Source organism: Hypanus sabinus, chromosome 28 (genome assembly GCF_030144855.1).
Source record: "Hypanus sabinus isolate sHypSab1 chromosome 28, sHypSab1.hap1, whole genome shotgun sequence".
Taxonomy (NCBI): Eukaryota; Metazoa; Chordata; class Chondrichthyes; order Myliobatiformes; family Dasyatidae; genus Hypanus; species Hypanus sabinus.
Genome location: NC_082733.1, coordinates 37,145,244 through 37,171,075, shown reverse-complemented (window position 1 = coordinate 37,171,075; position 25,832 = coordinate 37,145,244). Strand labels below are relative to the sequence as shown.

Genomic DNA, 25,832 nt, shown 5'->3' with positions numbered 1-25,832 from the left:
GCAGATTGTGTGTTGCTTTAAATGAGATGTGTAGGGCAAGTTGTATTTTTCTGCACAAAGTGTATATGCCTGGGGAAGTGGTGATGGTAGGTACGATCATGGCGTTTCAGAGTCTGTTAGACGCCTGAATATAAATGGAATAAAGAGATATGGATCGTGTGTGGGCAGAAAGATTTGGTTCAATTTGGCATCATGTTTAACACAGACTGATGCACCATCAATAACTCTCAGAGACGTGAGTTAAGGTAGGCTTTTATTGGCTGGAAGAAAGCACCGTCAGCAGCAAGCGACTACCACACAACATCCTGGAGACTGAGGAAGGAGCAGTGCCTCCAATCGCCTTTATACAGGGGTCTGTGGGAGGAGCCACAGGAGCAGTCAGCAGGGGGAGGGCATGTCCAGACAGGTATATGTAGCTCACCACACAGACATCATGGTCTGAATAGCCCCATTCAGTGCTGTACCATTCTACACTCAGTGGTCACTTTATTAAATACTTGCTGTACCTAATAAAGTGGCCACTGAGTGTACTTTCACTGTCTTCTGCTGCTGTAACCCATCCATTTCGGGGTTCAACATGCTGTGCATTCAGAGATGCTCTTCTGCACACCACTGTTCTAACACGCGGTTCTTTGAGTCACCTTCCTGTCAGCTTGAACCAGCCTGGCCATTCTCCTCTGACCTCTCTCATTAACAAGGCCAGCCAGACAATCTCTGTAAGAGTATCGATAATGGCTGGGGTCACCCGTCTTGTAAACACAGTGTCCAGACGAAGGCAATGGCAAACCACTTCTGTAGAAAAATTTGCCAAGAACAATCATGGTCAGGGAAAGATCATGGTCGCCCAAGTTATACGACACGGCACTTAACAAACGACACCTCTATATTTGTATTCCTTTACATATTGAAAAGTGAATTGTCTTACTTTTACGCACTCTGAATTTTAAAGAGGTAATGAATAAATGAATAAATATTTGGCACCTAAAATAAGTGAACGAATGAGACTTTGAGAGGGCAAATCCATGAAAGTGTAGATGTAACGGGTCGAATGGTTATGAGCAGTTGTGGATTTCCCGGGTCAAAGGGAAAAGTTTCAGCAAGTCAGCAAATCGGGTCCAAGGATGACGGTGGGATTTAATCCTGAAATGCCGGTGGTTTCAACAAGCCTTCAGCCTCCGGTGCCACGTCAGGCTGGGGCAGGCGATGGGGAGGGCGGAGCCGGCCCGGGCGTGTAACAATCCCCAGGTCTGTGGACTGGGAGCCCCGGGGTGACCTGGAGTTCCTCCCGCCTCGGCAATGATCACGCTCATCTTTCTCCTCCTGCCGCTGCCGCCCTTGGCTTCCGCGGGTTTGTCGAAGTTCATGTTCGTGCTGGCCGATCGAGATATCCAATGTTTCTTCGAAGAGGTCGAAAAGGACACGGAGTTTCAATTCATGTTCCAGGTAAGGTGCTCGGGATTCCTGGAAAGATAGATTACACTGAAACACAAGAGAGTCTGCAGATACTGGAAATACGGAGTAATGCTCACTGGAAGAACTCAGCACGTATAGCAGGAATAAAGATTCGACGTTTATTTTAGTTTATTTGTTTAGAGCCAACACCCTCCATCTCACAAGTTCGGAGTGATGCAGGTGGGCATTTATGTTGCGCCGTTCACGAACTCCATATGTCTCACAAATACTTCCAACAGCGAACGGATTACCTCGCTGGAAGTGTCGGGCTGTTGTGGGGGCAGGAAACGAGCGCTTTTCGTGTATAACGAGATCCCACAGACAGCGCAGTGAGAACGAGAGATGGGTGTTCGTTGACAGATATTGACCGGGTCGTCTGCCCTTCTTTGTAGTGACAGCCTGGAACTTTTTGTAATGGGAGAGTTCATAACTGACTTAACAGCGTCACACATCCATCCCACAGAGTGCCTGAGTACAGTACCTAACTTCACAGCTTTACGGAAATCCCATCTGCAAATCCTGTAGTGATTTGTCATCATTTTTTTTTCGGCACAATAAACAGAATGTGTTTAATTAAGAATAAATTACTAATCGAGAAACTATTGCAATTCAGGTAAAAAATATCAAAATGTACGTTATTACATTAATAACTTCCACAGAAGTTATTACGTTATCGGTAGTCTAGAAGAACAAACGAGAAAGTTAACAATATTGGTGCACCTTCCTTTTATGGAACACAGGTGAAAATACTTCAAGAGTTCAGAGTCTTTCAGAATCAGAATCAGGTTTAATATCACTGGTGTATGTCATGAAATCTGTTGGCTTGCAGTAGCAGTACAGTGCAATGCATGACAATAAAAAGCTATAAATTACAGTGAGGTATAAATTATATAAGTAGTGCAAAAATAGAGGGGAAACATATTGAGTTAGTGTTGGTGGGTTCATTGTCCATTCAGCAATCTGATGGTGAAGGGGAAGAAGCTGTTCCTAAAACGTTGAATGTGGTTCTTCAGGCTCCTGTACCTCCTCTTGAGTGGTAGCAATGAGAAGAGAGCATGAATAACATCACAGAGATGAAATGTCCACCTTTAGGCCAACACAATCATTTTGTTGTGAGCGATTCTGGGCCCTTTATCTAAGGAAGGATGGGCTGACACTGGAGAGGGTTCAACGGCGCTTCATTCCGGGATTGAAGAGCATTTGATGGCTCTGGACTTTTGTTCATCGGATTTCAGGAGAATGAGCGGTAACCTCATTGAAACCTGTCAAATGGTGAAATGACTTAATAGAGTGGATGTGAACAGGACATTTCCTATGGTGGGGGAGTCTAAGGTCAGAGGGCACAGCCTCAGAACAGAGGGGTGTCCTTTCAGAATGGAGATGAAGAGGAATTTATTAGTCAGGGAGTGGAGAATCTACGGGATTTGTCGCCAGGGGTGGCTGTGGAGGCTAAGTCTTTACATATATTTAAGGTGGAGGTTGATAATTGGTCAGGGCATAAAGGGATACAGTGAGAAATTTATTAGACTATAGTACGTATGTTCAGTTCTATATTCAGATTCTTTAGAAATCTGATCCTTTACTCATACATCGGCTCCTTCAAGCATGAAAGGATCCCCACCCCCCCGTCCACCCCTAAACTTCACCGCTGTGATTGACCAGTCCAGCACTGAGTAGCTTGGGTATTTGGGTCCTTATTGAATTTATAGGAGTGACCTCACCACCTCGAGTTAACATGTGCTCCCACTGCCTACAGGATTCGGTGCTCTGCAGCAGAGGTTAAGAGGTGGTGTCTAAAGAAGGCAGCATCCATCATTAAGGATTCTCACCATCCAGGACATGTCTCTTCTTGTTACAACCATTGGGGAGCAGGTACAGGAGCCAGAAGATACACACTCAATGCTTTTAGGAATATCTTCTTCCACTCTGCCAGCCTTTTTCTGAAAGGACCGACGATCACACAAACATGGTCTCCCTCTTCCTCTTTTACACTTTTTATTTATTTTTATTTTGCACCTTATATTAATTTACTCTGCCTGCATAGTGCTGCGGCCAGAAAACAACAAATTTCACAGCAGAGTGGCATAGCAGTTAGTGTATGGCTTTGCAGCGGCCGTGATTGGAAGATTGGGGTTCTGTCACACCTCGATCTGGCCAGCGGAGGTAGGCAGCGATGACAAGGCCAATCTTTCCTGCTCACCTGCCTAGTAGGCTAATTATTGGTTCATTATTAACACCTGTGCTTCTGTGTAGCCCTATATAAGTTCCCACACCCCCCACCCGTTTCTTGGTTCAGTCTTAGAATCATCATTTGTAAGTGAGGCCTTGCGTTTGATTGTAGGAATTTCTAGTTAATGTTTTTGTTTTTGGATTTTAGCTTTGTAAGGTTTTTTTGAACCATTTGCCTGTACCTTGCCTGCTAAGGAATCCAATAAAGCCTTGCTGGATTCCTGTTCCTCGAATTTTGTGTTCCTTGTCTCTGCAGTTGGGTTCACCACTACTCGGTGTGAGGGAAGTTATCGCTGAAGAAGTTACCTAGTCAGCTGTGACAGGTTAAAATCCTGCTGCTGTCTGTGAGGAGTTTGTATGTCCTCCCTGGACTGTGCAGGTTTCCAATGGGTATTCTAATTTCTAACCCCCATTCCAAAGACATACAGTTTCAGGTTAGTAACTTGAGGGAATACTATGTTCAAAGTTCAAAATAAATTTTTTATCAAAGTAAATGTCAACATGTACAACCCTGAGATCCATTTTCTTGTGGGCATACTCAATAAATCCATAATGGAATAATAACCATAATAGAATCAATGAAAGACTGTACTAACTTGGATGTTCAGCTAGAGTGGAAAAGACAGACTGCAAATGCAAAATGAAAGTAATGATAAGCAATACTTATCAAGAACATGAGATGAAGAGTGTTTGAAAGTGAGTCTATAGGTTGTGGGAGCATTTCAGTAATGGGGTGAGGGAAATTAACCTCTTTGTTTCAAGAGCCTGATGGCTGATGGGGTAATAACTGTTCCTGAACCTGGTGTTGTGAGTCCTGAGGCTCCTGTACCTTCCTGATGGCTGCAGCGAGAAGAGAACATGTCCTGGGTGGAGGGCATTCCTGATAACGAATGCTGAGTTCCTGAGATACTTAGGTCACTTCTGCTGCTTCAGGCGGCATCTGTAGAGGGAAATGGATAGCTGATATTTTTATTGGAATCTAAAATGTCAACAGGCCTTTCCCTCCTCACAAGCTGCATAATTCATTGAGTTCTTTCATTAGTTTTTTTTTAAACAAGTCTCATATATTTCGAGTCCTTAAAATTGAAAAGGCAGTAGCAGCAGGATTAGCTGTGAGAAACTTTAATAGGCTCATGAATAAACACAGAAAATGATGGAAATTTTTAGCAGGTCACTACCAGTGGAAATATTAACTCTGTTTCTTTCTCCTAAGATGCACCTAATTTGTTGAATACTTACAGTACCTTTTTTTCTTTACAATCAATGTTCAAAGTAAATTTATTGAAGTATGCATACTGTATGTCACTAAATAGTATCCTGAGATTCATTTCTGCAGCCACTCACAGAGAACAAATGAATACAATGGAATCAATGAAAAACAGCATGTTCAAAAGAAGATATACTGTACAAATTCAAAAGAAACAAATAATACATACAAATAAATAACATTGAGAACATGAGCTGTAGATTTCTAGCTCGTGGATTAAGTTCAGAGTTCGGGTGAATGAAGTTATCCCCTTTGGTTCTGATGGTTGAAGTGTAATGACTGTTCCTGAACCTGGTGGTGTGAGTCCCAAGGACCGAAAGGATTAACATATGATGAGCATTTGATGGTTTTGGGCCTGTACTCGCTGGAGTTCAAAAGAAGGGAGGGGGTGTTCTCATCGAGACCTGTGGAATATTGAAAGGTCTAGATAGAGTGAATGTGGAGAGGATATTTCCTGTAGTGGGTGGGTCCAGGGCCAGAGGACACAGCCTCAGAATAGAGGAACATCCATTTAGAAGAGAGATGAGGAGGAATTTCTTTAACCAGAGGGTGGTGAATCTGGAATTCATTGCCATGGACAACTGTGATCGCTAAGCCATTGCATATACTTAAAATGGAGGTTGACAGGTTCTTGATTAGACAGGGAATCAAAGATTATGGGCAGAAGACAGGAGAATATCGTTGAGAGGAATAATAAATTAGCCATGGTGGAATGGTGGAGCAGACTTGATGGGCCAAATGGCCTAATTCAGCTCCTGTGTCTTGTGGTCTTATTATTCATAGTTGCTTATCAGATTCTGGGAACACTAACAATGACATGCCTCTGCAGCTGGCATTAGGACACAGAACCTTCTGATGGATATTGGTGACCTGGAGGTGTGTTATGTCAAAGTTTGAAGCGAACATGAAACTTGGAAATGGGCTTAAAATGGGGGATGGTAGAAGACTTCAAAAGACAGGTTGACAAAGCTCACAAACAGTTGAAATTTAGCACTTTACTTTAAAATTGGAAAGAGGTAAATTGGCAATTAGGTTTATTATTGTCACAGTGAACAACCTGCCTTCCACACAACCCATTCATTACAACTGTGCTGTGAGCTAAAAGAAGGTATGAACAAAGTAATAAATTAAAAGATACAGTTTTAATTAGGATTAAGAAACAAGGATCCTTTTAATCAAATACAGAAATCTATGAAAGCAGAAAGGCAACTTGTTAGGCAAGTTAAGAATGCACACAGGATCTCAGGCTTTCTAAATAAAGGGTCAGATTACAAGTACCGGTTTGCATCTACTGTGGGTGCCTGTCTAATACTTGGCAGCACTCCTTTGCAAGAAAGTCGAAGTATTGGAGAGTTACCAGATGGTACCAGTTACACAGAGAGCCTGGGGAACCAGGATTACTCTCCTACGGAGGAGGTATAGGGAGAGGTTTTTCAACCTGGGACTTCATTCCAAAATCAGGCCCATTTCATTCTAATGGGGGAGGGTAAGCAGTCTGAAGATATTTCTCAGAGTTGTATATGGACACATTGATGCACCATCAATAGCTCTCGGAGACGGGAGGCGAACGATAGGCTTTTATTAGCTGCAAGAGACCACGATTAGCTGCAAGAGACCACCACACAACATCCTGGAGACTGAGGGAGGAGCAGCGCCTCTAATCGCCTTTATACAGGGGTCTGTGGGAGGAACCACAGGAACAGTCAGCAGAGGGGTGTGTCCAGACAGGTATATGTAGTTCACCACATACGTGCTTTGATAATAAACGAACCTGTGGATATGTTGGCACCAATGACATAAGTAGGAAACATGAGATCCTAAAGAGAGAATTCAGGGAGCTGGGTAGAAAGCTGAAAAGCAGGATCTCCAGGGTAGTAATCACTGGATTGCTCGTCAGTGAGGGTAAGATTTAGCAGTTGAATGATTGGCTGAGGAAATGGTGCAGGGGGGCAGGGCTTCAGATTTCTGGATCATTGGGATCTCTACCTATACAAAAGGTAGAGGTTACAAATGGACCCTAGGGGACCAATGTCCTTGCATACATATATTTACTGGAGCTGTTGGGAAAGGTTTAAGCTAATTTGGCAGGGGTTGGGAACTAGAATGAAAGGGCTGTTGGTTTACCGGCAGAGACAGTGTGTTGTGAAACTCATGAAAAACAGGCAGATGATAAGGCAAAGTTGCAAGTAGTGGGATGAGTTTCAGTCTAAAAGGGGGCCAAAATCGAAAAGGGTGATGGATACAGGACTCAAGGTGCTATGTTTGAATACTCCCAGTCTATGGAATAAAGCAGATGATCTTATAGCACAGTTAAAGATTAGCAGGTATGATGTTGTGGGCGTCTCTGAGGCATGGCTGGAAGAACATACAGTAGTTGAGAGTTTAGCATCCAAGGATACGCATTGTATCGAAAGGACAGGCAGATAGACAGTAAGGATGACATGGCTCCTTTCGTAAAAAATGAAATCAAATCCTGAGAAAGGGGTGGCATAGGATTGGAAGATGTAGAATCCTTTTGGGTAGAGTTTAAAAACTGCATGCGTGAAAAGACCCTAGTGGGATTATATAGAGGTTTCCAAACAGTAATTGAATATTGGAAGTGCACACTGGACAACCAATTTTTTCAAAAGTGTTGCTTCCACAGAATTTTTCTTTATGATAGACTGCTTGAAGCTGAACACAGATATAATTTCAGGCTGCTTGTATCACATAGGAATTAGAAGAAACAAAAAGTAATTTTTTATTGAATTTAATGCGTTTAGTTGCAAAATGGCGCTGATGCTTTGCAGTAGTTCAACTAAGCTAAAAATGTTTGGTTAATGATTTTAATTTGTACTCACTGTCCGAGGCTTCTCGTTTAAGTGTCCAACAATAATCAGCCAGCAATGATGGATTCCAGTTGCCCTGATACCATTTCTCCATGACCGCAATGTCCTGGTGAAACCTTTCACCGTGTTTGTCACTGACAACACCAAGGTTTGCATAGGAATGCAGAAAATGAATCTTCAGTGGCATGTTGCACTTCCTGGTTTTGTATGCTTGAAGCATGTTGTCAACCAGCTGCACGTAGTTTGGTTAAGCTGTAGTTGCCAAGAAAATTTTCAGCAACATTCTTGAATGCCTGTGGTGCAATTTTCTCTGGTCCCACTGGGAGTTCTTCAAGTTGCCTGTCATTGATGACCTGTTTGATTCGTGGAACAACAAAAATGCCTTCCTTAATCTGGGTATCAGTTATTCTGACTTGAATTATGAGCTGAAGTAACAAATATAGGTGTTTAAAATGGTGCATGATAGGGAAATTTCATGGTGATTTTCATGATCAGTAGCCCAAAATCCATAACATGCACCCAAAACTGTTCCGGAAGCAAAGTCTTTGTTGTCCAGTGATATTATGTTAACACTGAAGAGAGAATGGTAACTAACAAGATGAAGTCCAGACCAATCAAGGGGTGCATGGGTTTGAATCCTTCCAAAGCAACTAATAAGCAATAAATTTAAAATCCAATAATTCATTAAAGCAGGAACTTCCCATAACTCCTTATGGCATAAAAGGTGGCTGTTTGGTCCATCGAGTCTCTGCTGTTCCCAGCAGTCCTATTCCCCCAATTTATTTGCCCCCTAACCTATTCTTTCTCACGCATGACCATTAACACTCCCCCCCCCCCCCACACCTAGGGCCTGTTCCTGTGCCATATTCTATGTCCTATATGTAATAGACTGAGTGGCCTCTGTCTATAGAAGTCTACTTTTTTAAAATTTGGATTCAGTTTTTGTTACTCTTGCTGACCTGTGTTAGAGCTGACAAACACAAATATTTCTTAAAGTGGGTGCAAAGTTCCTTTATCCATTCAAAGGATGTGGGCTTCATGGGCTCAGCCAGCATTTAATTGCCCCTCCATAATTATCCTGGGGAAGGTGGTGGAGAGCTGCCATCTTGAATGATACAAGTCCCTGAAATACAGGTATAGAGAGGAAGCTTCAGGATTTTGACCCAGCAACAGTGTAGGAATGGCAATATGTACAATCTCCAAGTCAGTATGGTGTGTGGCTTGGAGGGAACTTTCAGGTAAAGGTAATTGTTTTGCTGGCCTTGTCCTTCCCACCTGTTAGTGGTGATATGTTTGGAAGAGTATCATAAGCACAAGAAATTCTGCAGATGTTGGAAACCCAAAGTAAACACACAACATGCTGGAGGAACTCAACAGGTCAGGCAGCCTCTGTGGAGAGGAATAAAGAGTCAGCATTTCAGGTTGAGGGGAAATGAGTCAGGTTGAGAAGGTGGGAGGAAGGGAAGGAGGACGAGCTAGAAGGTGATAGGGGAAGAAGGTGAGATGATGGGAAGTGATTGCTGGAAAAGTTAAAGGGCTGAAGAAGAAGGAATATGATAGAAGAGAGTGGACCATGGGAAAAAGGAAAGGCACAGGAGCACCGGGGGCGGGGAGGGGGGGTGGGAAGGTGAGAAGAAAAGGGGTAAGAGGGAGCAAGAATGGGGAATGGAAAAGGGGAGAAGGGAGAGGGGTGACATTACTATAAGCTGGAGGAATCAGTGTTCATGCCATCAGGTTGGAGGCCACCAACTCTTTATTCCTTTCTGTAGATGCTGCTTGATCCGCAGAGATCTGCCAACATTTTGTGTGTATGTTGTGTAAGGAGATGGTGAATTAGTGCAGTGTGCCCTGTAGATAGTATAAACCAGGGATTCCCAACCTAGTGTCTGTGGACCCCTTGTTTAATGGTATTGGTCCATGGGATAAAAAAGGTTGTGAACCCTTGGTATAAACTGCTACCACTGTACCTGTGCACCTGTAGTGAGTGAGTGTTTAGTCTGGTGAATGAGGTGCAGTAACCCATTAAAAGACCAGAAAGGGACAATAAATGAATATTACAAACATTACAAACACTGCAGTGCCGCAGTGTTCATGGACTGTTCAGAAATCTGATGGCAGAGGGGAAGAACCTGTTCCTGAATTGTTGAGTGTGCGTCACCTCTTCCCCAGTGGTAATAAGAAGTGGGAACGTCTCAGAAGGTGAGTGTCCTTAGTGATAGATGTTGCCTCCTTGAGGCATCTCCTCTTGAAGATGTCCTTGATGGTTGGGAGACTTGTGCCTGTGATGGAGCTGTGTGAGCCTACAACCTTTCCTGCAAACTCTGTGACCCTCGGCATTGGACCCTCCATGCCATGTGATGAAGCGACCGCTCAGTCAGATGTGTTGATTAAATTTTTATTCCCATCAGGTGATTGCGGGTGGACACTACGATGTAGATTGCTTCATTGAAGACCCCAAAGGGCAACTGGTCTACAGAAAACACAGGATGCGGCAAGAGCACTTCAAAGAAAAGGCAGAGCTGTCGGGCACCTACAAGTTCTGCTTTGGCAACCGGTTCTCCAGCTTCACCCACAAGAAGATTTATTTCCACCTTCAGATAGGCAAGAGACCTCCTGTGGTCTCTGGTGACTCCAGGAAACCTACTGCTCTTACCCAGGTTAGCTGACGGTGACCAGGCTTGTGAATGTCTGCTTACTTCACCTACAACAGGATCTGTAGATGGCTAGTCAGATGGCTTTGAAAGTTTGCAGGATGTGGTGTTGTGGATATACTGACTCTCCAGTTGTGAGTTTACTTAAGTGAACATTTAAAAAAGCCTGCAGCAGTACTTTTAAGAACAGGGGAGCTATTTATCCTTTGGTTAACATGGCTATAAGATTTTTAAAAATTTGATGAAAAATTCTTGCCTGAAATGTTAACTGTTTTTTTCTGTTGCAGATGCTGCCTGACTTGCTGAGTGTTTTGACATCTTCTGTTTCTATTACAGCTGAAATCTCACACTCAGTGGCCACTTTATTAGGTTCACCCTTACACTTTGTTAATACAAATATCTGATCAGCGAGCCATGTGGCAGCAGCTCAATGCATAAAGGCATGCAGACATGGTCAAGAGGTTCGGTAGTTTTTCAAAACAAATGTCAGACTGTATCTAAGCGACTTTAAATGTGAGATAATTAATGGTGCCAGATGGGATGGTTTGAATATCTCAGAAATTGTAGGTCTCCTGGGATTTTCACGCACAAGTCTCTAGAGTTTACAGAGAATGGTGTGAAATATGAAAAAGAAATATTCAGTGAGTGGCAATTCTCTGGGCAAAAACATCTGGTTAACGAGAGAGATCAGAGGAGGATGGCCAGACTAGCTGAAGGTGATAGTAACTCACATCACCACATGTTAAAACATTGGTTTGCAGAACAACATCTTTGAACATAACACCTGTCAAACCTTGAAATGGATGCACTACAGCAGCAGAAGACCATGAACTGGAGGTACCTAATAAAGCGGACACTAAGTGTAGATGTTTTATGATGCTTCCAGTGTACAAACCCTTCTGCAATGTTTTCTATGTTACAACCATATCTGTACTTCGAGGAAGTACTTTCTTGTTTGTGTGCTGATTTGGGATATTCTGAGAGTTAAAAATTCAGTACATAAGTGCAAGAATTCCTTTTAGTCTTCTGGGATTTTTTTTAACATTGTGGCTACAAAATGTTGTATGTGAAAAAAGGATGCGCAGGGACACGGTAAATGAAACACAGTGATGCTGAGATATATCCTAGGATGTGCTGGGAATCGTCAGTGATGTAACTGGGGACATCAGTTGTTCCAGATCTTTCAACGCCCTTGCACACGTGACCCAGCCAGGGATGATCATACTCCAGCTTGTATCCCAGAAGTATGGTCCACAGGTCACAATTCTTAATCCATAGCCATCTGGAGGCTCCCTCAGCAGCCTCTCTGGCAGCTGTTTTCTTTGCAGACCCTGCAATGCCAAGGAGAGATTAGGTTCCGCAGTGCAAGCCTTCAGCAAAACCTCTACACCCCACCTCTATAGGCTCCACCCGTCTCTGGCACTGCTCTACCACCAAGAAGGTAAGTTATACGGAGTGATGATTAGGGCTCATTTGCGAGGCGGCTGGAGGATAAGAAGGAATGAAGTTTTGATGCAGCTTTACAGGAAGTTGCTGGAATCCCAGTTGGAGTACTGAGTGCAGCTTTAAAAATGGCTGAAAATAAAGATTAGTTTTATTTGTCGCATGTGTATTGCGACATTGAAACACACAGTGAAATGCATTGCTTTGCATCAATGCCAAGAGTCCCACAGCCCACAAGCATTGCCATGCTTCTGGTGGCAACATAACACGCCCACAACTTACTAACAAAGACCTGTACATCTTTGAACTGTTGGAGGAAACCAGAGTATCCAAAGGAAAGTCGAGGGGAGAACATACTATCTCCTTACAGAGTAGTATCAGGAATTGAACTCCAATGACAATCGCTAGTGCAGTAAAGCATTATGCTAACCACTATGCCACTGTAAGAAGAATTAGTTCTACCCAATCCCAACTAAAGCACCCAATTTCTTGGTGTTCACCTGACGGAGAATCTCACCTGGTCCCTCAACACCAGCTCCATAGCAAAGAAAGCCCAACAGCGTCTCTATATTTTGCGAAGGCTGAGGAAAGTCCATCTCCCACCCCCCATCCTCATCACATTCTACAGGGGTTGTATTGAGAGCATCCTGAGCAGCTTCATCACTGCCTGGTTTGGAAACTGCACCATTTTGGATCGCAAGACCCTGCAGCGGATAGTAAGGTCAGCTGAGAAGATCATCGGGGTCTCTCTTCCCGCCATCACGGACATTTACACTACATGCTGCATCCACAAAGGAAGCAGCATTATGAAGGACCCCATCAACCCCTCATACAAACTCTTCTCCTCCTGCTGTCTGGGAAAAGGCTCTGAAGCATTCGGGCTCTCACAACCAGACTATGTCACAGTTTCTTCCCCCAAGCTATCAGACTCCTCAATACCCGAAGCCTGGACTGACACCTTGCCCTATTGTCCTGTTTATTATTCATTGTAATGCCTGCACTGTTTTTGTGCACTTTATGCAGTTGTTACGAATTCCCGTAACTGGATCACTTACCAGCAAATATAGAGAGGTCCGTTGAAGTCTGATGGTACTATTTTTAAAAGTATTTATTGATAAAGAGCACAAAAAGAAGATTAATGCAAACATACAGATAATATACGTCGTCAATACTAAATCTAAGCGCGGGTATAATAATAACCGATAAGAAATAACTCTATCGTTGTCTAGGGGTTACTGTATTGTCCGATGGAAAGATAAGTCACTATCAGTTCGTTCAAGCTGCAGCGTTGTTGGGTTTAAAAGTGGTGCGGTTTAAACTTGCCCCAGGTCTTTTAAGATGCCAATCCGTTGAGTCAGGGGAGCGGGCTTCCCCGTCGTTAGCTAAAAGCTGTTTTCCGTGGTGCCAGCCACCGATTCCAGCCACGGAATCGAACGCATGTGGCCGCCTTCAGATGACTTCCTGCTGTTACGTGGTCGCTTAACGTTTCTTCTGGTGCGGCTGAGGGGCTGTTCCCCAGACCCTCTTTTATCCTGACTCACAGGGTCTCAGATGTCAATCAGGTTGAGATGATGCAATCTCTCCATCAACCTCCCCCTCAGTTCATTGCCTGGGGGCTTTGATGCATCGTACAGGATGCAATACACAAGGCCGTCTCCAAGAGACAATAGCCGGTATCAATGGGTCCGCCTCTCGGAGGCCAGGACACCTTCCACTCTTTGTGAATTCTGCATGTCTTTCTCTCATTTCCTGGGTCTCCTGAACGGACTCAATAGTGATCTTGCAATTCTCACAAAGGAGGGGGCTACCCCGCACCCTTCGGCCCCTCAGAGCTGTGGTACACTCATAACACCCCCTTTCTTCAAAGCAGTACAGAGTCTTACAGGGTTTTAGAATCTAACACAATACAAAAGTTTTTTTTTACAGAGTAATACAGTTATACATTCAATTCAGTATCTAAACAGTTAACGATTACAGTGTCACTTTCTTTAATATCTTAACATCGCGTACCATACTAAAGTCTTGTAGCATCAGACTTCAATTTAATAACCACCTATTTTTATTTCTTTCCTTCAGCAACAAAACTAAGGAGGTGTGATCTTAGCTTCCGTGCATCTACAAAAGTTTATGGAACTACAAATCTTTCTGTCATTTTCAAGCTGAACAGGCAGGCTTCTAGGGGGTTGTCTTTATTATTCACAGGCTGTGTCGAAATCCCGTACAACCGGCTTTGCTATTTAAAAATGGCGTCCCCATTAACCGTCGCCTCTTTTCCGGTGAGGTCCCACGTGGGGAGCTTGGGTAATGTGGCGAGATATAGGAATTATTTTATCAACAATGTGTTCCAAACTTAGACCATCTTCTGAATTTCCACCCAACTCTTTAAGTTTACACAGGTGGCTAACCCTCTCATCAGGACCCTTCAGGCTATGTGTTCCTCGTTCGACTGCTTTGCTCAAGCAGTATTTCAAATTCTGCCTCTTCACACCACCCTCTCGGGCCCCTTTTCCTTCCACTTCAATCTGTAATCGATCTGCAGGGTTTAAAATTTCTTCATTCAATTTGGGAACTACAGATTTCCCGTTTCCTTCAATAATAATATTTATCTCCCCATTTTCGAACTCCGCATTAACTTGCAGCACACCTTCGAGCACAAACACCTGGGAACTCTCACTTCCCACGATTACCAAGGTTAAACCTTTCTTCACTGAACCAAGTCTATCTGACCCACCAGGACGGCCATCTCGTTCCACTGTATCAAATACCTCAGACTTTTTCTGAGCTCCGTTACTAGGTTCAGTACCACGTGCATCCCCATCTTGGACACACTCAAACGGGACATTGGCCTCTTCCCGGCTTTCAATACCCGTACCCTTTTCAAATTCTAAGTTCCCCCGATCCTCCCAGGTACTCTCTGGGCAACTCCCTTCCGGAGTAACCTCAACCCCGCGGGCTGAAACGACCTCATCTGCCAACCCAGCAGACTTCTTCAAGGCAAGGGCCCCCTTTTCATCTAGGACTGCCCTCATTTCATTATCGGAAACACCTTTAACTTCTTCAAATAGTTCTGCCAAACCAGACAGATCATCCATGTCCAACTCTGGACCTCTTAACTGCACTATTGGTTCCTCATCTTTATTTTCTGCCTCTAGGACCTTTCTCCTCGCTAAGGGCAGATCTACCTCCACTCCCTTACACTCTTTCACTTTACTACTCTTCATTTTACTACCCTCTAAACCCTCGTGATACAGGGTCGGTAGAAACGTCTCGGCCAAATCAAAACCGGCCCGATTGAAACTGCTCTCGTTCTCAGCTGCCTCTCTCGGCAGGCTGCAAGTGACCGTGCATGCGGGATAGATCTTGGAATCTAGGGGCGAGGCCTCAACCCTCACAGGCTTGGTTGTCAGCTTCACAGCTGCACCCATCTTTCCACCCGCTAAGTCGTTACCCAGAAGGACATCCACACCTTCCCCCGGCAACTCCGGCAGTACCCCCAATTCCACTGGTCCAGACACCAGCTCACAATTCTATGCAAGCCCTATGCAAGGGAACCACTTCGGTCCATTTGCCTATGCCTCTCAGGGCTACCTCTCCAGTCTGGGGACCAAAATCTAGCACCTTACTGCTGATCAACGACAGTTCAGCCCCCGTGTCTCTCCAGATCCGTACGGGAACTGGTGTGTCCCCCTCCCTCACAGACACTGTTCCGTGTGACAGACAAGTCTCAGACCCTTCTCGTACTCTGTCTACCCGGGGCTCTCTTGTCGATTTACTGATTACCACGGCACATCTGATAGGGACTGCTGCTGTCTCTTTTCCTGTCTCTTTCCTCGGAGCAAAGCACCGAGAGGCAATATGCCCCCCCCTTCCACAATTAAAACAGGTCAAGCCCGGAAATCTCTGGAAATCTCTGGAAATCTCTGGCCGTCTTGCCTCTCCCCCTCAACCTTACCACTAGCTTCTGGCTCACTCTGCCTCAGCCGGCGGACTTTCTCGATCGTTCCCCCAGTCTCTCTGGGAACTTTTATTCGAGGAAAACTTTGTCTTGTGGGTTAGGGCATATTCATCGGTGAACCTAGCAAATTCCGAGATGGACTTATGCGGCTTCTCATTCAAATACATCCGGATATCCTCCAAAACACAACCTTTGAATTCCTCAATCAGAATTAACTCCCTGAGACGCCCATAATCTTCTTCCACTCTCTCTGCGGTGTACCACCGGTCCAAGAGCACCCCCTTCTCGTAAGCAAACTCAGTATACGTCTGATTCCACCCTTTCCTTAAATTTCTAAACTTTTGTCTATAAGCCTCAGGTACCAGCTCATAACTTCGGAGAATGGCCGCCTTTACTCTGTCATAACTCTCCTCCTCCATGGCCAACGCCGTATATGCCCGCTGTGCCTTCCCCTTTAACACACTTTGTAACAGCGCCACCCACTGACCTCTGGGCCACTTCTGATTCATGGCCACCTTTTCAAAAAGCAAGAAATAACTATCCACATCCATCTCCTCGAACGGAGGTACTAGCCTCGACTCTTGACTAACATTGAACCGCTCCTCTCGGTCTGACCCCGGAGCTCGTAGCTCCTGCCGTAACTTCTCCATCTCCAAGTCATGTTTCCTCTGTTTCTCTTTTTCATCTGCTTCCAGCTGTTTTAACCTCATTTCATGCTCTCTCTCTCTCTCTCTCTCTCTCTCTCTCTCGGTTCTCCCCCTCTCTTGCTCTCTCTCAGCCCTTTCCCTCTCTTTCTCTCTCTCGGCTGCCTCCAGCTGCTTTAACTTAATTGCATGTTCCAACTTTAGTTTCTCCAACTCTAACTGAGCCGTCCCAGTAGCGGGTGCCTCTTCAGGGATATTTTTCAATACCTCATCTGCAAACACATTCTTCCCAATATAATACTGAGTTATTGCCCTTTGCACCTCCTGCTTTTTCATTGACAACCTCACCCCTGCGAGGTTTAACTCCTTCACCAATTTTATCAAGTCCGATTTGGAGGCCACCTCCAGCGCCACCAGAGTCGGGTTTTCTATAAATTCACCCATGTCCATCTTTGCTGGTTTCCCGTCCGGCTACCCGCGTAACCATATCCAAGTTTTGGACTTATAATCCTGATTCACTGGCCTCCCAATTTGGTGTCAAATCCCAGACGAGCCCCCAACTTTGTTATGAATTCCCGTAACTGGATCACTTACCTGCAAAGATAGAGAGGTCCATTGAAGTCTGATGGTACTATTTTTAAAAGTATTTATTGATAAAGGGCACAAAAAGAAGATGAATGCAAACATACAGATAATATACGTCGTCAATACTAAATCTAAGCGCGGGTATAATAATAACCGATAAGAAATAACTCTATCGTTGTCTAGGGGTTACTGTATTGTCCGATGGAAAGATAAGTTACTATCAGTTCGTTCAAGCTGCAGCGTTGTTGTGTTTAAAAGTGATGCGGTTTAAACTTGCCCCAGGTCTTTTAAGATGCCAATCCCTTGAGTCAGGGGAGCGGGCTTCCCCGTTGTTAGCTAAAAGCTGTTTTCCGTGGTGCCAGCCACCGATTCCAGCCACGGAATCGAATGCATGTGGCCTCCTTAAGATGACTTCCTGCTGTTACGTGGTCGCTTAACGTTTCTTCTGGTGCGGCTGAGGGGCTGTTCCCCAGACCCTCTTTTATCCTGACTCACAGGGCCTCAGATGTCAATCAGATTGAGATGATGCTATCTCTCCACCAACCTCCCCCTTGGTTCATTGCCTGGGGGCTTTGATGCATCGCACAGGATGCAATACACAAGGCCGGCTCCAAGAGACAATAGCCGGTATCAATGGGTCCGCCTCTTGGAGGCCAGGACACCTTCCACTCTTTGTGAATTCTGCATGTCTTTCTCTCATTTCCTGGGTCTCCTGAACGGACTCAATAGTGATCTTGCGATTCTCACAAAGGAGGGGGCTACCCCGCACTCTTCGGCCCCTCAGAGCTGTGGTACATTCATAACACAGTCCAGTGTAGGTCTGTAGTCTAGTATAGCTTTCTCTGTTTTTTTTTACTTAGTTCAGTCTAGTTTTTGTACTGTGTCATGTAACACCATGGTCCTGAAAAACATTGTCTCATTTTTACTATGTACTGTACCAGCAGTTATGGTCGAAATGACAATAAAGTGACTTGACTTGACTTGACAAGATCAACAACTGATCATAACTAACAAGGATTCTCCACCTGGGGTCCATGGCATAAAAAAGGTTGGGAACTCCTGGCCTAGCATGAATCTGATAGACTATTGCTGGAACTCATTGTGATCCTTTCTTCTTCCCTCTTTAGCTGGAGTCTTCCTGTACCGCAGTCTATTATTCTCTGAGTCGCATGGCTGTCCTGCAGTCACAACAACGTGTGCAGGCACTGATCGACTGGCTGCATGCAGATAGTATCAACACCCAAGTCCTGTACTGGGCAGTGAGCCAGACCGTTAGCATTCTCCTGGTTACAACTGCACAGGTGGTTATCCTGAAGAGGTTCTTCACTGAGAAAAGGGCCAGTGTGTGCGATGCTGGTGCTAAAATCTAGCACCATCTATCCATTGACTGCTGTGCCCTCATTAATTGCCTGAGCTGTTCCAGGGTAGAGCAGTTATTGTGTAATAACAAAGATTAATGAAGAAAAGATATTATTTTTATTTGTCACATGTACATTGAAATATCCAGTTTGCATAAATGGCATAATTCACTGTATGTTTTGATGTTCAAAGTATATTTATTATCAAGTTATGTACACCATATACAACCTTGAGATTCGTCTACATTCAAGCCCTCACAAAACAACGAAACGACATAGAATTAATGAAAAGTCCCACACAGCAAAGATCAACAAACATCCAAAGTGCAAAAAAGAGCAAATTGTGCAAGCAGTAAAAAATAAACAAGTAACACACAGAGCATGAACTGCAGGCTCCCGGAAAGTGAGTTCACAGTCACGGAGCTAGTTCAGCACGGAGGCGAATGCCCTCACCCAGGGGTTCCAGGACTGCAGGCCACAGTCACGGAGTCAGTTCAACACGGAGGCGAGTGCGCTTGTCCAGGGGTTCAACGACTGTGCAGTTAAGAACATAATTCAGTGCAGAGGCACTGTCCCAAAGCTAAAGTAGTGACAAATGGTCAAATTTCAACATCATTCCAGTTAACAAGGTCAACTAGACAAGGTTGTCCATTATCACCTGTCCTATTTCTATTGGTGAAAGAACCATTAGCTGAATTAATTAGAACCGATTCAGATATTATGGGCTTCAGAGTTAACCAGGAGGAATATAAGATTAATTTATTTGCTGATGATGTTCTGATTTATCTAACAAACCCATTGCATACATTGCATAAACTATCTTATTATTTGCCATAACTATAGATTGCATAAATTACATCAATAGTTTATAGATTAACTATTATTAACTAGTTAATGATTGCAATCATTGCATAGATTGCATAAACTATCTAATTATAACTAATTATTTGCCATTATTGAAAAAATTCAAGAGGATCTTGATAAATGGATGATGTTACCAATAGCATTAGTAGGTAGAGTTAATGCTGTAAAAATGAATATATTTCCTAGGTTACAATATTTATTCCAAACATTACCAATACAACTGCCGCAGAAGTTTTTTCAAGAGTTGAATAAATGTGTGAGGAAGTTTCTTTGGAAAGGTAAGGTGTCAAGAAAATCGTTGGAAAAATTGACATGTAAATTTGACCTAGGAGGATTACAACTCCCAAATTGTAAGAATTATTAGAAAGCAAATCAACTTAGATTTATTGCATCTTTTTTTGATGAAGATAAACCGGCATGGATTAGAATAGAGTTAGATAAGATAGGAGAAAATATACCAGAAGATTTTATATATAAATGGGAATCCAAATGGATACAGGAAAAGAAAGAATCTCTTATATTAAAACATTTGATTGATTTATGGAATAAGATAAATGTTGATGATGAGGTAAAGGAATCTTTATTAGCACAGAGAACCCTAATTCAAAATAGACTCATTCCTTTTACAATGGATAACCAACTTTTTTATAACTGGTTTCAAAAAGGGATTAGATATATAGGTGACCGTTTTGAAGGAGGTATATTGATGTCGTTTGATCAACTAAAGAATAAATATAAAATATCAAACAACACTCTTTTCTGTTACTTTCAATTAAGGGCTTATTTAAGAGATAAACTGGGTCAAACAATGTTAATGCCAAAGCCTGATGAAATAGAAATTTTAAATCAAAAAGGAAAAATTTAAAAATTTACTTATTGTATGTATAATTTGATTCAAAAACAGACAATTAAACAAGGAATTCATAAGTCAAGACAAAAATGGGAAACTGATTTGGATATTAAAATTGATGAAACAAGTTGGTCAAGACTATGCTTTGACAGTATGACAAATACAATAAATGTCCGACTTAGATTAGTACAATACAATTTTTTACATCAATTATATATTACACCACAAAAAATAAATAGATTAAACTCAAATTTATCTGACCAATGTTTTCGATGTAATCAAGAAATTGGTACTTTTTTACACTCTACTTGGTCTTGTTTTAAAATTCAACCTTTTTGGATAAATTTAAGACTTTTACTGGAACAAATTATTGGAATACAACTTCCATATAACTCAATATTATTTTTATTAGGTGATATTGAAGGGATAATACCAAAACCTAAATTGAATAAATATCAGAAAAAGAGTATAAAAATTGCATTGGCAGTAGCCAAAAAAGCTATTGCAGTTACTTGGAAATCAGATTCATACTTAACTATGGACCGTTGGAAAAATGAAATATTTAGCTGCAATCCGCTTGAAAAAATTACTTATAATTTAAGAAATGAATATGATATATTTTTGAAAATTTGGCACCCTTATTTACAAAAGGTAGGATTAAATATATAGGTCCTTCGAAGATAAAATTATTAGCTATCTGGGGGGGGGGGGGGATAAATAAATAAATAAATAAATACTAAAGCTATTTTGAACTCCATGGAGTATGTGGGGATCTTCCGATATCCAGGCAATCAATCTTTCAATCAATCTTTCTTTCTTTCTTTCTTTCTTTCTTTCTTTCTTTCTTTCTTTCTTTCTTTCTTTCTTTCTTTCTTTCTTTCTTTCTTTCTTTCTTTCTTTCTTTCTTTCTTTCTTTCTTGGGATGTTAAGGGGGGAAGGATTAAGGGGAGGGCTGATATTAATTTTCATTATTATTCTATTCATTTTATATAATTCTCTTAAAAATTTAATTAAAAATATATTTACAAAAATGTTATGTACACCAGATACAACTTTGAGGTTCGTCTACTTTCAAGCCCTCAGAAAACAACGAAATGAAATAGAATTAATGAAAAATCCCACACAGCAAAGACCAACAAACATCCAAAGTGCAAAATTGTGGAAGCATTAAAAAAGTAAACAAGTAACGCACAGAACATGAACTGCAGACTCCCGGAAAGTGAGTTCACAGTCACGGAGCCAGTTCAGCACAGAGGCGCGTGCGCTCACCCAGAGGTTCAACGACTGCAGGCCACAGTCACGGAGTCAGTTCAACACGGAGGCAAGTGCGCTCGTCCAGGGGTTCAACGACTGCGCAGTCAAGAACATAATTCAGTGCAGAGGCAAGTGAAGTGTGTCCAGAAGCCCCACGCAGCAGGGCAGCAATTACTTCCGAACTTGGTAGTGTGGACCCAAGACTCCAGCGCCTTCCCAGTCAATGCCGGAGGAGTTTGTGGGGGGGGGGGGTGCTCTATGCTAAGAGATCTGATTTACAAAGTGAAGTTACCATGAGATGTTCTCATCTGTGGTAGACAGTGTGTTATGTTAATCGGCCTGCGTCAAAGCAGACAGCACGGTATCTGCACCTCTGTGACAGAGTTTGAGCCAGCAGAGCAGACCGATGCTGTCACTTAGCACATCAAACGTGCTGACAGGTGTGGATGGTGATCCTGAGGGTGATGGTGGGGATATTAGGGGCGGCATGGTAGCACAATGGTTTGCTCAACACTTTAAAGTACCGGTGATCTGGGTTCAATTCCCACCACTGCCTATAAGGAGTTTCTACATTCTTCATATGGGTTTCCTCTGGGTGCTCTGGTTTCCTCCCACAGTCCAAAACGTGAAATAGCCCCATGATTAGGCCAGGGTTAAATCAGAAGTTGCTGGGCAGTGCAGCTCGAAGAGCCGGAAAGGCCAGCGCTGCACAGTATCTCAATAAAGTAAAATAGAAGTATTTGGGTACTCAGATTCATTCCAGACACCATCATCTTTGAGTGTCTGGGATTTCTGTCCCCAGAAGCTTTTAGACCATCTGTGTGAATTACTTTGCCCCAGCAAATGTGTTTGATGTATAAAAGATATTAAGAGGAATAGATAGAGTGGACAGCCAGCGCCTCTTCCCCAGGGCACCACTGCTCAGTACAAGAAGACATGACTTTACGGTAAGGGGAGGGAAGTTCAAGGGGGATATTAGAGGAAGAATTTTTACTCAGAGAGTGGTTGGTGCGTGGAATGCACTGCCCGAGTCAGTGGTGGAGGCAGATACACTAGAGAAATTTAAGAGACTACTAAACAGGTATATGGAGGAATTTAAGATGGGGGGTTATATGGGAGGCAGGGTTTAAGGGTCAACACACCATTGTGGGCCAAATGGCCTGTACTGTGCCGTACTATTCTATGTTCTATTCAGATATGTCTCCCACTGCAGATATGTAATTCAGAGGAAGCACTGTCAACCCAAGGTATTGAAGTAAACAATGTCATTGTAACTATTGAAATTGTATAGACTTAGCTATAGTTACCTTTGATCTTAAGGGTACACAATGGGATGTACTTTGAGTTTGGGAGACTCTATTGAGAGGGTCTCCAGTAGAGTACCTGATTCTTTTAATGAATAAAGACCACTATATCACTGGCTTCAGTCACCCACCGGGTGATGATTGATGAAACAAGTTGGTCAAGACTATGCTTTGACAGTATGACAAATACAATAAATGTCCGACTTAGATTAGTACAATACAATTTTTTACAATTATATATTACACCACAAAAAATAAATAGATTAAACTCAAATTTATCTGACCAATGTTTTCGATGTAATCAAGAAATTGGTACTTTTTTACACTCTACTTGGTCTTGTTTAAAAATTCAACCTTTTTGGATAAATTTAAGACTTTTACTGCAACAAATTATTGGAATACAACTTCCACATAACCCAATATTATTTTTATTGGGTTATGTGGAAGCAGTAAACCCTTCCACATAAAAAAAAAGAGAAAGGAAGAAAGAAGAAAGAAAGAATGCCTGGATATCGGAAGATCCCCTCATGCTCCATGGAGTACAAAATAGCTTTAGAATATATCTTTATTTATTTTTTTCCCCCAAATAGCTAATAAGCCCAGATCCCAGTCACAACAGTCAGTAGCCTTCCAAGCATCTCTGTCTCTGATCTTAAGACCCGCCATAATATCTATCTCTTTGACAAAGGCTTTTGTCCACCAGCCATGATATCTCCTTTAGTAGAAACTGAAGTATTTGGGTCACACAGCATTTGTGGAGTGGTTGCAGTATTTTCCATTTTTATTTCAGCTTTATAGCACCTGCAGTATTTTGCTCTACAGTTAAAATAGCCCTTGTCTGGGTTGCTGTTAATATTTGCCAACTTGCATGAAGTGTCATAAATTGTCCTTGTTACATTAAAAACCATAAGACATAGGAGCAGAATTAGGCCATTCAGCCCATTGAGTCTGCTCCGCAATTCCATCATGGCTGATTCATCATCCCTCTCAAACCCATTCTCCTGCCTTCCCACCATAACCTTTGACATTCTTACCCATCAGCCTCTGCTTTAAATATACCCAGTGTCTTGGCCATCACGGCCATATGTGGCAATGAATTCTACTGAATCGCCACCCTCTGACTAAAGAAATACCTCCTTGTCTCTGTTCCAAAAGGACTTCCTTCTATTCTGAGGCTGTGCCCTCTGGTGCTAAACTCCTGCACTATAGGAAACATCTATAAAGGCTTTTAGGGTCAATGTAAGTCAATGTCCCACACAACACTAAACGGGTCAGGAGCTGAGGAGTGCTGGGCCTGGGGTTGGTGGATTAAAACCAGTTGATTTGACCCATACAACATGGAAAAAGAACCCTTGACCCAACAAATCTATGCCTGCCAAGATGTCTATCTTAGCCAGTCCAAACTTTCTGCATTTGGCCCATTTTCTACTAAATCTAAGGGAAGCACAGCAACATTGCAGTTGCTACAGGAGTTGGAATGTTATGTTGAAGTTGTACAAGATGTTAGTGAGGCCTAATTTGGAGGATTGTGTGCAGTTTTAGTCACCCATCTACAGGAAAGATGTAAATAATGTTGAAAGAGTACAGAGAAAATTTACAAGGATATTTCCAGGTCTGAAGTACCTGAGCTATAAGGAAAGATTGACAAGGATAGGACTTTATTCCTTGGAGCGTAGAAGATTGAGAGATTTGATGGAAGCATCCAAAATTATGAGGGGTATATAGGAAGAGTGAATACAAGCAGGTTATTTTCCACTGGGGTTGGGTGGGACTACAATTAGAGGTCATGGGTAAAGGGGGAAAGGTGAAATTTTAGTGTGAACATGAGGGGAAGCTTCTTCGCTCGGAGTGTCATGAAAGTGGAACAAGCTACCAACACAAGTGGTGCATGCAAGCTCGATCTCAACACTTAAAAGAAGTTTGGATAAGTTACATAGATGGTAGGGGGATGGAAAGCTATGATCCCTTTGCAGATTGTTGAGAGTTGGCAGATTAATTGGTTTGGCATGGACTAGATAGGCCTACCATCCTGCTTCTGTGCTGTACTTTCCTATCACTCTATGACTAACACAGCATGGTATCTGTTAAAAGGGGAATCAATTCTTGCCACTGTGTGTAAGGAGCTTGTACACTCTCTGTGTGACTGGATGGGTTTCCTTGGGTCCTGCAGTTTCCTCCCACATCTCAAAGTTGTGTGGTTAAGGTTAGTAAGTTGTAGGCATGCAATGTTGATGTTGGAAGCATGATGACACGTGTGTGCTGACTAGTACGATCCTTGCTGATTTCATTTGACCAAACGGTGCTTTTTACTGTATGTTTTGATGTACATAGGCCAAATAAAGGTAATCTTTCTTTGTTATTTTAAATCTTTCCTCGTGTACCTCATTTACCAGTCCAAGTTCCCCGTAAATGTTGTTATTGTACCTCCCTCAGCCACTTCCTGTGGCAAATCGTCCCCTAAACAGGGCATCCTCTAGGTGAAAGGGTTGCCCCTTAGGCCCTCGTTAAATCACTTGCTTTTCACCTTAAACCTACGCCCTCCGGTTCTAATTCCCCAACCCCAGAAAAAAGACTATATATTTGCACTGTCTATGCCCCCTCATGATTATAGACAGCATTTTTAGATTAGAAAAAGCAGAATTTCTCAGTAGCAACCAAATTCCATTCTACTTTCCATTCCCATTCTGAAATGTAAGTCCATGGCCTCCTTTTCTGCCACGATGAAGCCAAACTCAGATTGGAGGAACAACATCTTATATTGCATCTGGATAGCCTCCAACCTGAAGGCATGAACATCGATTTCTGAACTTCTGGTATTGGTACACCCTCCTCTCCTTCACCATTCCCCATTCCTGTTTCCCTCTCTCACCTTATTTCCTAACCTGCCCACCACCTCCTTCTGCTGCTCCTTGACCTTCCCCTTCTTCAATGGACTTTCTATACTCTCCTGTCAGACTCCCCCTCCTGCAGCCCTTTATTTCTTTCACCAATCAACTTCCGAGCTCTTTACTTCACATCCTCTGCCTCTCTTGATTTCACCTATCTCCAACCACCTTTTACTTCCTCCCCTTCCTCCACCTTCTTACTCTGACTTCTCTTTCCAGTCCTGATGAAGGGTCTTGGCCAGAAACGTCAGCTGTTTACTCTT

At 42.9% G+C, this 25,832-nt stretch overlaps 1 protein-coding gene across 3 annotated transcripts; it reads left to right on the top strand.

Annotated features, from left to right (window-relative positions):
* The first annotated feature begins 1,093 nt into the window (after window positions 1-1,093).
* LOC132382591 (transmembrane emp24 domain-containing protein 3-like) lies at window positions 1,094-25,012 on the top strand. Of its 3 annotated transcripts, none has more exons than XM_059952950.1 (4): window positions 1,094-1,443; window positions 10,185-10,433; window positions 18,182-18,355; window positions 19,463-20,829. In XM_059952950.1, exons 1-4 carry the CDS (start codon window positions 1,297-1,299, stop codon window positions 19,526-19,528), a joined length of 636 nt encoding a protein of 211 aa, XP_059808933.1. In that variant the 5' UTR covers window positions 1,094-1,296; the 3' UTR covers window positions 19,529-20,829. The 3 variants fall into 3 exon arrangements, with proteins under 3 accessions (XP_059808933.1, XP_059808934.1, XP_059808932.1); XM_059952951.1 differs by lacking the exon at window positions 19,463-20,829 and adding an exon at window positions 21,173-25,012 and having other exon boundaries at window positions 1,099-1,443; XM_059952949.1 differs by lacking the exon at window positions 19,463-20,829 and having other exon boundaries at window positions 1,099-1,443; window positions 18,182-18,588.
* The last annotated feature ends 820 nt before the right edge of the window (window positions 25,013-25,832 follow it).

Bases quoted from the DNA above. Each gene is read 5' to 3' on its own strand.
- LOC132382591 (XM_059952949.1), top strand. From the start codon at position 1,297: ATGATCACGCTCATCTTTCTCCTCCTGCCGCTGCCGCCCTTGGCTTCC. The intron at 1,444-10,184 runs GTAAGGTGCTCG...TATTCCCATCAG, and splicing joins AGTTTCAATTCATGTTCCAG to GTGATTGCGGGTGGACACTA. The intron at 10,434-18,181 runs GTTAGCTGACGG...TTCCCTCTTTAG, and splicing joins AACCTACTGCTCTTACCCAG to CTGGAGTCTTCCTGTACCGC.